The 12,296-nt window shown below is 37.9% G+C and overlaps 1 protein-coding gene across 1 annotated transcript; it reads right to left on the bottom strand.

Moving 5' to 3' along the window:
- Positions 1-6,235: 6,235 nt before the first annotated feature.
- On the bottom strand, positions 6,236-7,156 carry LOC128651821 (peroxiredoxin). The gene has a single exon (XM_053704800.1). The coding sequence runs from the start codon at positions 7,108-7,110 to the stop codon at positions 6,511-6,513; it is 600 nt and encodes a 199-aa protein (XP_053560775.1). The 5' UTR covers positions 7,111-7,156; the 3' UTR covers positions 6,236-6,510.
- Between the last annotated feature and the right edge of the window lie 5,140 nt (positions 7,157-12,296).

Here is a 12,296-nt window from a genome sequence, read left to right as displayed (position 1 = left end):
TTTCAGATTTTTTCACTTGTTGGCGGAATTTAGCTAATTCATTTCTATTATAGCCCCTATTAAAAATCTATTTTTGAGTTCAGTGGCCTGTTGTTCATAGACTTCATCTGATTTAGTGTTTCTCCTAAGCCTTATAAATTGTCCTTTGGGTATGGCCTGTATCCAGCAATGGGTTTTCTGTAGGTTTTTGTACATAATAAGTTATTATTAATGTGTAATGTTAAATCTAGAAAATTTACTTCAATTCTGCTATAGGTACCCGTGAACCTTAGAGCTATTTGATTATCGTTTAAATAATCCATATATCAACGGTATGAGGAGTCATCTATTGTTTTTTTTACTATAAAAAGCAAATTGTCTATATAACGTGAGAAAAGACAATGTCCTCATACCATGGATTTGTAGGATAATACACACATGAAAGCTCCCACTGGGCTATAAACATACATACTTAAAAAAACATATGCATTTATTGTTAGGGGATGAGATTCTAAAACCTATTGTTAAGAATTGTAAATTTGTTTCTAAAAACCCAAGAACTTGTTCTGGAACAAAACAATAAAAAGAATAATAACAGGAAAGCAGGACTTCTTTTGGGGGTCTCCAGTACCGAGATACCAATGTGGCAGAAGAAGCTGAAAAAATGACACAGTCTGTGTATAACTCATAATTGACATTTTAAAGTTACAGACAAAGCTTTACACAGTTATGTGGCCTACTAGAGGCGAGGTTTATGCTTACATTATTGTTATATGTCCAATGTTTCGTAACACCTTCCCTCTTTTTTCTTTGTTTAATAGGACAATGTTGATATGTCTAGATGGGCCCTCCCAGCCCTCCCCCTTAATAAAGGGATAAATAGGGAACATGCAACAGTTAACAGGTTATTTGTATCAAGCGTTCAATCCCAAAGTTGGGGATAAAGTTTTGGTTATAACTCCCAATGGTGGGACATGTTTTCCCCCCCCAATTGTTTTTTCTCCTCCTAGTGACATCTCCACGGCGCGCCCCTGTGGAACCCAAGTTCTGAAGAATAGCATCATTTCGAGTAAGACTTTTCATCTGAAGGCAATCATTGACACGTACCACACATTCAGAGCACAGGCAAGGGATAGAGAAAACCACAATGCCTACTAACATACATGTAGTATCACACAATGTCAGAGGGCTCAACACTGATACCAAAAGGAGGGTAGCTATGTCCCAATATACACGCCTAAATACCAATATCCTGTTTCTTCAGGAGACACACTTCCTTAAAACCAATATTCCAAAATACTGGACAAAACATTTCTGCACAAACTACCATGCTACCGCGGACACAAAAAAAAAGGGGAGTTTCAATCCTTATACACTCCTCTATGGACTTTACCCTTGAAAGCACCTTAGCAGATCCAGAGGGCCGATACTTAATAGTGAGAGGAAGGATGCTAGATACTGAGGTTACCCTATGTAATATTTATGCCCCCAATGAAAATCAACATGATTTCTTCAGACACATTTCCCTTCTCTTAACTCAATGGTCCCAAACCAAAATTATACTAGCGGGAGATTTTAATATAACTATGGCACCACAGGTAGGGACTAAATATATCTCCTTATCCAATAAACAACACAGACACAATAGATTAGTTAAGTCAATACAGGATTCTCTAACACCACACTCCTTGATGGACTCTTGGCACACGCTATACGGGGCAACGAACGACACCACGTTTTATTCCACAGCTCATAAAACCTACACACGATTGGATTATATCTATGTTAGCCAGGCGCTTCACCCGTTGCTGCAGAGCTCAACTATACACACATGTGTGTGGTAAGACCACTCTATTCTATTATTAGAGTTAAGTGGGATGCAAGATACCAAAAGAAAAAGATCATGGACTTTTGATCCAACTCTTATGAAAAACCCACAAAGACATGACAAGATTCTGCAGTCACTGGTGGAGTACTGGGGGATAAATATAGACACCACAACTAACCCTATAAACACATGGGCAGCATATAAGGTGGTGGTCAGGGGACAGCTGATACAAGAGAAAGCCAGATTAAATCGCCAAAATAGACATCTATTGGAGCAGTTACACGGGGAGATAGAAACTTTAGAAAGACAACATAAGTTAACAGGGAAAAGGACGATATTGCAGACCCTCCAAACCAAGAAAACCATGTTAACAAAAATCTTAAATTCTCAGGCTGCAAGAGCAATTCAAAAATTAAAGGCACACTACTTCATTTATGCCAACAAACCAGATAAATTTATGGCACACAGGATTAGGGAAAGGGGCAAGGCCTCATTCATTCCTATGATAGAAACAGAACAAGGGACACTGACTTCGGATCCACAAGATATAGTGGACACATTCGCTACCTTCTATAGAAAATTATATGACGGGAAAAAAGTCTTACACAATACAGAGACAGATAAACGCACCGAAGAATTCCTTGCAAATTTCCCATTAAAAGTTCTTACAAAAGAACAAAGGGATAGTTTAAGTGCCCCAATTACTACCTTGGAAGTGGTGAAAGCAGTAAAAGACCTTAAGCCTGGTAAAGCAGAAGGTCCCGATGGCTTCACGGGAGAATATTATAAATTGTTTCGCGGCACCTTAATACCACATCTGACCAAATTCTGTAATTATATCTTAGAAGGGAATTCTATCCCGAGTGAGTTGCAGCTAGCAAAAATAGTGGTGATCCCCAAACCTGAAAGAGATCATAAAAGATGTAAAAACTATCGCCCAATTTCATTGATAAATCAAGATCTGAAACTATTTACTAAGGTATTAGCAAATTGACTTAAGGAAATTCTCCCTAGTTTAATTCACCCAGATCAAGTAGGATTCATTAAGGATAGGGAAGCCCCAGATAACATACGCAGAATCACTAACATTATTTACCATCTAGAAAGACAGAGGACGCCTTCTCTACTACTATCGCTGGACACGGAGAAGGCGTTCAACAGAATTGACTGGAATTACATGACCAAGGTTTTATTGAGAATGGGCTTTGAGGGCACCTTCATGACAGCTATTCGAGCAATCTACTTGAAGCCCCAGGCTCAGGTGACTGTGGGAGGCTACAGATCTGCCATATTCCCCATACTTAACGGCACGAGGCAGGGATGTCCCCTGTCGCCCTTACTATTTGCGCTCTGCATTGAGCCATTGGCAGCCAGAATAAGAACGCATACAGACATAGAGGGAGTTACGATAGCACACTCAGAATACAAACTGACCCTATTCGCAGATGATATCCTATTGATCATTACAAAACCTCTCATCTCCTTACCCAATTTATATGCAGTGTTAGCATCCTTTTCGACCATCTCAGGCTACAAAATTAACTCGGACAAGTGTGAGGTTCTCCCTATTGCTATTCCTAATCAGACTAAGAAGTTATTGGAGCTAAACTTTGATTTTCGGTGGGTCAAGCACACACTTAAATACTTAGGGATCAATCTCTCACAACAGATACAACACCTATATAAATACAACTACCCACCTCTTTTTAAAAAAATCAGACACGATATCGTAAAATGGCGCAAATATAACTTCTCCTGGATGGGAAGATTGGCTGCAGTCAAAATGACCATTTTACCTCGATTGCTCTATCTATTTAGAGCACTGCCAATAAAGATTGTCACTGCAGATATTGAAAGGTTACAGACAGATCTTTCAGCTTTCATAAGAGGTACTAAAATGGCGAGGATTTCTAAACACTTAGTACATAGACATAGATCACTGGGAGGGGTTGGGGGGCCTAACTTAATAGACTATTATAGAGCAGCCAGAACAGCACAAGATCCGATGATACTGAAGAGAGAGGGGGAAGCTGTCTGGATTACCTTAGAGGCGGAATTAGAGGGGAGGACTTACCCAGACTCCATTTTGTGGACCACACAGCAGAATAAGGTTGACAATTGTCATTCAGAAACACACACAAGAGATCTTACTGTTAAGTTATGGTCAACAATTAGGAAGAGAGAAGACATCCTCCCTAAAAATTCCTTGCTAATGCCAATTAGATACCTCTTACAGGGGGATACACATAAACATCTAAAGAAATGGGAAAATAAAGGTCTCTATAGGGTAGCAGACATAGTAGAGAAGGGCACACTGCTACCTTTCTCTCACCTACAAGAGAGGATCGCACCCCTTAAGTTACACTGTTTCATATATTTACAGCTGCAATCTTCTCTCCGAGAATTCCTCAAAGTCGCGCCTGGTAGGCTGACCACGACGTTAGAAACCTCCAGTGTTAGCCCACATAGACCCAAACACTCAATATCCAAACTATATGTAACCATCCAATCCCCTCCATCAGAGCCAAAAACGCAAGTAATGCTAGCATGGGAGAGGGAATTGGAAATAGTAAAAGATAAACAGGAGTGGGAATTAATATTTCAGTCGGGAGATAAGGGCTTACTAAGCGTTGATTTAAAGGAAAACACACTGAAAACAGCCTTTAGATGGTATTTAACCCCAGTTAGATCTGCACACATTAAGCCCCAAGGGAGTAACTTGTGCTACAGGGGGTGCGGACAGAGAGGCACATACAGGAATGCAGGAATTGTGGAGAAGGTTATCCTCATTTATAGGCCAACTGATAGATGATGAGGTGACTCTTACCATACAACAAGCACTACTACATGAACCCATAGAAACCTATCACAGGCACTTGAACACCTTCATTAGAATTCTATGTACAGTCACAAGAATATGTATCGCAAGATACTGGAAGATAGGAGCACCAACATGGATGGAGATATATAATAAAATACAATTTACCTACACCATGTATGAGGAAGCAGCAGGAATCCTAAATAACAGAGAGACAGTACAAAGGGTATGGTTTTACTGGAAAGGCAGACAAGAACAAACATCTAAAGTCTGAAATTCACATGAGCTGATAAGGGGTTGGCGGGGGTGCGCCGTGGGAAGAAGTGTCTCTACTCTCCAGGTATGGTACTATTCTCAAAAAGAGTCACTGTTTTATATGAGAATGGGGGGAGAAGCCGATTTATTTATAGTTGTTATTCTGCTAATTGACTTTATTATGTTTGATATGTTTATTACTCATCCCACAATTATGTAGCCCATTTTTCTGGATGTACAAGATAGGTTAAGTTTAAAGGGAAAACATGCTAAGGAGCGATAGCTTCATTCTGTAATATGTATTCTGAGATACGGGAAGGTATGCATGCGGGTGGATGGATTATTGAAATGTCTCGAATACCTGTATTTCAGAAGGGATGAGAATGTAATGATAGAAGTACTTCTCTCTTTGTATGTATATTGTAAAAATTTTCAATAAAAAGTACTTTAAAATAAAAACCCCAGAACTTTAGCACAGTCCTTATCACCTAGCATGGTTAAAAACAATACATCAATCACAGAATCCACATGGTTAAAACATAAAGGAAATTTTAGATGTGGCAGCAAAAATTGCAATACTTGCAATACCATCCTAAAAGGTAATTATTTTAAATCTAGCAGTACTAATCAGAAATTTGAAATTCAGTTCTATGCCAATTGTGGTACCCAATGGGTGGCTTACATGTTGACCTGAAATCTTTGCCAGAGTCAATATATAGGACAGACCTCTAGAGAGCTCAGAAAGAGAGTAGGAGAACACATCAGATATGTAAAAAATTATGTAAAAGAATCAGCTGTAGCTAGCCATTTTAATGGCATACATTTTACAAATAGAGCTAATTTTTCTGTACAAGTCATAGATCTAGCTAGAGTCCCCATAAGAGGGGGCAACAAAAATAAAATCTTATTAATTATTTTGGATCTTAAAATTAAAAAACAGAATTCCATTAGGAATGAATAGAGAGTTTGATATTAGTTATTTTATAGATCAATGAAGTTGTTAAGAATCATGCCTGACAGCCCTGTTCCTCAAAATTCATATCTTCTATATTTTGCATTTAGCAGTTTATGCTTCTACATTTGGCCAGTAGCAGAGTAGCAGAAAACTTTACACCTTAGGTTTAATTGAATTATTTTCTCTATTATCAAATGATCAAATATCTAAATTTTTGTGTATATTGTATATATCCCTTAATTTGATATATGTTTCCTATATCATATAGACTTGTCTCCCATGTTATCTAATTGATTACAATAAGTAGTTCAGTACTAAAATAGCTTAAATATTCACGATTCACTATTTTACTCTGTTATTATAATATAACTTTGTTGTTGTTTTTAATATTCACTTGGCATTGTGTTTTTTTTTTTTTTTTTTTTTTTTACCTTTTACAAATAGTTTTAATAGTTATCACAAAATAGGACAGCTTGCCGAATGTTAAATGTCTTGTGGTCTACCAGGGTTCTAGTAAACTAAAGTAAGTAGCCAAAAACCACATAGTCCATGTCAGTTGGCATTAAAAAAAAAACAAAATGCATGTTCACACGCTCCCTACTAAGGAAGAATCTCATTTTCTTAAATGCAGGAGACAAGGGTGAGAAATGTTATGATGGATGGAATGCACAGCTTTTATTTTTGTTTGGAGAAGTACTCTTTACTTCTCTGTACATCAGGCTTAATGGTGTCACTTCCTGGCTTCCATCCTGCAGGGCACACCTCTCCATATTTGTCTGTATGCTGGAAAGCCTGTACAAGTCGAAGGGTCTCATCTACAGATCGTCCAACAGGTAGGTCATTAATGGTTATTTGGCGCAGAATTCCCTTGTCATCCACAATAAAGAGTCCTCTGAATGAGATTCCTTCATCCTCCTTAAGAACACCATAGTCTTGTGAGATAGTACGCAGGGTGTCTGCCACTAAAGGTATCTTCATGGGTCCCAAACCACCATCCTTACGTGAAGTGTTAGTCCAAGCCAAGTGGCAGAAATGTGAATCCACTGATGCAGCAATAACTTCGCAGTTTATTTTCTTGAATTCCTCAGCTCTGTCACTGAAAGCTATGATTTCCGTAGGACACACGAATGTGAAATCCAGTGGATAGAAGAAAAACACAACATACTTTCCTCTGTAATCCGAGAGTTTAATGTCCTTAAATTGTCCATCGGGCATCACAGCTTTCGCAGTGAAGTCTGGTGCAAGTTTCCCAATTTTAGCATTGCCAGCAGACATGGTTTAAAGTTTTTGGGTGCTTCAGGCAGCTCAGTCAGTGCAGGAGAAGAAGGGCATTGTGTTTTTAACTGAATCTGGTGTGGCAAGAGTTAATATAACTGTACCCCAGGTATAAATTGTCTGACCCTGCCACACCTGACTAGTCTATGAATAAGCGCCACTAGGGTGCGTGAAACGCGTACACTGGCCTTGTATGCATGCCTGCCCTCTGTCTGGGATCACAGTATGCTTTTATTTATGTTTCAATAAATGGATGTTTTACTTTTTCTACCTAACTGAGTAGTGCCTGCTTTCCTTGACTCCTTGTATGTTGTACGGCCTGATCCGCCGTTTGCTACGGCACTCCATACAACTTGGTGGCAGAGCATTTTTTGAATGAGAAATAATTTTTTTCCTTCGGCTGCACAGACCGGTGGTTGGACCGTGTTCCGGATACCCCTCTTTCCTGTTATTGCTTCATACGTTATTGAATTATGCACACTACCATAAGACTTAGCTCCAAATTGATTTATAAATACATATTGAAATTATAGGGGATTATTTTAAATAACTCTATATACAATTCTGTATGTATACATACACTTGAGGCTTAGTTATGGTGCAGAATCACTGTTATTCCCCTCCTTCTTATAGAGATCCTCCACTTTGATTGAAAATATAAGAACTGCTCTATGACGCCTTATCCCATGAACTAACGGCCATATTCAGAACCTATATTGATCTACTACTTTGAAAATTCAATTTTGCAAAACTAATTAAAGTCTCCTAGGAACACACACTTAGCTTATATTTTCTTGTTAACTCCTACTGGGTTCTGTGAACCAAACCCTATCTATTTACTCCTTCTGAAGAAAAAAACAAAACATGTTGTTCCCTAAGATATGTGGGTCTGACTTGTCTGATCATTTATATTACTATTCTAAAGTAGCCCTATCTGTGTCTATGTTAAAGGGACACAGCTTTACTTGTGTAGTGCTCTAAATTAATCAGCAGCAAAAACTTTGCTATAAATCTTTAGCCAAGATGTCTGTATGCTTCTAGGTTTACTTTGTAATATCTGAAATGTATAATGCTGAAGCTATAGTTTTAGCTAAATACCCTGCGGTCTTCTTCAATTGCCCCCACTGATAACTTAGATCGCATCACTATATTCTATAGTTAAGGAAAATCGCCCAGCAACTCATTTCTCTACCAAATATCTTTCCAATAGGCAGTTATAATACCTCTACGGGCATAGATATGGATACTCTGCACTAGTTGTTGAAGACTGCTTTACATACTTATTTTAATTTCAGTATGATTTTTGATTTTCATTATTTATACGCAGGATAGAATCTTAAGCTTCTGAATAGCTGTGCTCACTTATCACACCGTATACACAAAAGGGCTACTTAAAGGGACAGTCTAGTCAAAAATAAACTTTCATAAATTCAAATAGGGCATGCAATTTTAACCAACTTTCCAATTTACTTTTATCATTAAATTTGCTTTGTTCCTTTGGTGGTATTTTTGAAAAACTAAACCTAGGTAGGCTCAAACTGATTTCTAAACCGTTGAAAACCGCCCCTTAGCTCACAGCATTTTAAAAGTTTTTCACAGTTAGACAGAACTAGTTCATGTGTGTCATATAGATAACATTGTGCTCACTCCCGTGGAGTTGTTTAGGAGTCTGCACTGATGGGCTAAACTGCAAAGCACTGAGATAAGAGGGCAGTCTGCAGAGGCTTAGCTACAAGGTAATCCCAGAGGTAAAACATATATTAATATAACAGTGTTGGTTATGCAAAACTGGGGAAAGGGATTATCTATCTTTTTAAACAATAAAAATTCTGGTGTAGACTTTCCCTTTAACCTAGTTTAAGTTTGGTTGTGTTACCTTTTTTTTTTTCTCTTTTTTCTTTAGTGTTTAGTTAGAATGGGAAATTTAGGAGTTCAGGTCATTTTCAATATGGGACATACATACAACTTCATGTTGCTTTATGTACTCAAAGTGCATCCCTAACTCATATGGTCTTTGTCTTCACACAATGACATGAACATACCCCTTACTTATGCTCTTTATTTTAAGATAAACTATAGAAGCATAATGTACTTTCTTACATTGTATATTTTGTCAGATTCACTGTATTGTGAATTACAATAACTTCCTGTATTGTACCTACACCTATTTTTGTTATGTACCTGAGCTCCTTTAATAGAAAGAATTTGGAAAAAAAAATACTTTTAGTATATTTATATGTGTCGCTCAGTCAGGATTAGATATGGTTAATGTTTATTGCTAGCTATCATTCTGAAAGGGTGATGTCATTTCTTGGAAAAACTTAATAGATGACACGTATGACAAATGTACAGAATGCCTATGCACACCCTGTTTCTCATGTTATATTTACATAATGCAGACACCATTTAAAGGGATTTCAATATATTATACTCAATCACTATGTCAGGATGCAGCCAAGTGTTGCAATTCCTGGCTTAGTGGGTGTCTGAGAGTTTTGGCTGCACTGAGAGCATCTGTGAAAAGTACATGATCAGGAGTTACATGGTGAATTATATGTGAGAGGTGATGTTTACTCTGATGCTATAAGAGGATCTAATGCATCTAGTGGGAGGCTACAGTTTATGAGGGGATGACCAGAGGCCAGTGACCAATGAAGGTGTAGCTAGTCACAACATGTGCAACTATACAAGAACCACCGCTATGAAAACTTCTAGGGACAGCAGATTTCTCATAATGATTTGAGTTTAATGATCCTATTAAATTCCCACCACTTTTATTTGGTAACAACTTGTTATATGCAGTTTACTAAATAATAACGGCACCTAAAAGTAGGTCTCAGACTTAGTACCTATATTGTTTTAACTGCCTTTTATCCCTCACAGCAAAAAACTATTGCAGGGACCCTTATGCACGTAATCTTAACTACTGTCCTTTCCAAGATACCCAAAAGTGCAATTAACCCTAACCACATTGGACCTCATCAAACCACAATTAACACTATTCAGGTTTTTTAACCCAATCAAAACTAAGATTGAACCTAAAACTGACACTTTCCCCTCTACAATAGCCCCATCCAATGGACTCCCAAATACATCCCCATCAAAAACCTTCCCCACATGATCCAAACTCCACAAACCCCCTCTTCTTGATCCATCGCACCAGTATTACCCTCTATATGATCTTCCTTATCACAAATAACCTCAATAAATTTAACCCACCACACATGCTCTCATTGGTAACCCGCTTTAGAGAATATGCTACTCCATCACAAAAACTCCTCCCATGCATAACCCACCATCCTTACATTGAAATCCTTTAAATTATATAAAATAACAAATCAGTCCCTTTTTATTTGATCCTGATCACATTCAGGTTCTTCAAAATGGGGTATCTCCAATATTTCAGAAAAAAAAGAAACTTTTTGGTTGTTTAGTCAGGTTGCTCAATAGAAATTCAGTGAGTTCATTGTCAAAATCCAGTCTGATATCTCATATATTTATGATTAGTCTCATTTATATAGGAGCTAGTGTTTGGTTTTAGGTTAGCTTAGCACTCAATTTTAAGTACATTGCATCAGTCCAATAATCAATATTGATTGTAGTGGTTCACAACTGAAAAGTATTTATAAGATAATGATAATCAAAAAAAGATGATCACCTGAGTAACTATTTTGCATATTATAAAAGAAGTGATAGATGCAGATGAGTTTTTTTATGATTTCTATATTTAATTTGTGTTTCAAACTGATAACTAATTGGAGATTTAAATCTGCTATAAAACAGTTTTATAAAGTCACTGTAGAAGCTTTTGAGTTCTATATGGTTTAAGTTATAAAATTACATCATAATACTCACACATTATACAGAACAATTAGTTTCTTAGACTGAGATATACTCACCACATGCAGCTTTTCTCTGAATTTTACATACAGTATAGTCACTCAAATCTATATATATAATATAGTAACAGTTTTATAATGCATTAAACATACTTTATAAAAAAGTTGACATGAAGCTTTTAAAGTGATATTTTCATTTAATGATTCCACAAAAGAAAGCAAAACATAAGTCCATGTATATAAAATATTCTGTATGCAACTGACTAAAGTAATAATAATTGTGTAATTATGTATTTGTTAGATTTGTTGGGTATTACAGAGTTTGTATAATTTATTCCAAATTAAAGGGATAATAAAGGCAAAAATGATTATTATGTTGAGTGAGTTAGCTGGTCGAGAGGAGAAGACGCATCTATGCAGAGCTCAGGCTAAATATCACTCTAAAAGCAGATAAAACCTACAGAAACGCAACTTTTCCTTACAGCAGAAATTAGCAAAGACTTAACCTACAGCTACATTGGAAACTTTTTGCAGCACCAAACCACAAAATACACGGAGGACACAGACCCACGTGGACTCATTCCATATTATATTCCGTCACTTAACCCTGATATAAAGAACAGCAACTCAGGCTCAAAAAACTCCGGAGGGTTGGGACTCCACTCCGGAGTCAGACAGAGTAACAGACCTCTGCATACTGGTGGCGGCGATTGAACACCAAGGCCCACAAGACGGGCTATGTGAGTTAAACAACCCCTGGAAAGGGAGATCTCATTGGCACTTTACCCACACACTAGTATCCTCCGGAGGGTCGGGGCTCCGCTCCGGAAACAGAGACAGCAACAGATCTCCGTTTACCGGTTCCGGAGATTGAGTGTTAAGGCTTATGGGCCGAACATTGCGAGCCAAGAAGCTATCTACCCCAGATTGGCTTCCGGAGGGTCGGGGATACACTTCGGAGGTGGTAACAGACATCAGTGGAGGAGACAGAACGGCCACGCAATGTAGGCCCAAGCCTACCAAACACAATCAAACCATATTGAATGACTACTTTATAAAGGGACTCAAGATATAGGAGGAGGGTAAGTGGCCTGTGAATGCAATACACCATAAACCCATCCCCTATCACACTGAACAACATTGACACAGTTCCTGGTATAGATTTTACACTACCAGGCCCAAACTGCCGTTACATGAAGTCAAGGCCTTGAGAAAAACTTATTTTAGGCACTGCAACAAGCCTGTTCAGTGGGATTGCCTCTCTGCCACTATCTTCTAGAGATTTAATTGACTCAAACCACAAAATACCTTACCAGTAGACGCCACCCCACACTTTCTCTCCCCCAT

This window comes from Bombina bombina, chromosome 3, assembly GCF_027579735.1.
Source record: "Bombina bombina isolate aBomBom1 chromosome 3, aBomBom1.pri, whole genome shotgun sequence".
Classification (NCBI taxonomy): Eukaryota; Metazoa; Chordata; class Amphibia; order Anura; family Bombinatoridae; genus Bombina; species Bombina bombina.
This window is presented reverse-complemented; position numbering and strand designations above follow the sequence as displayed.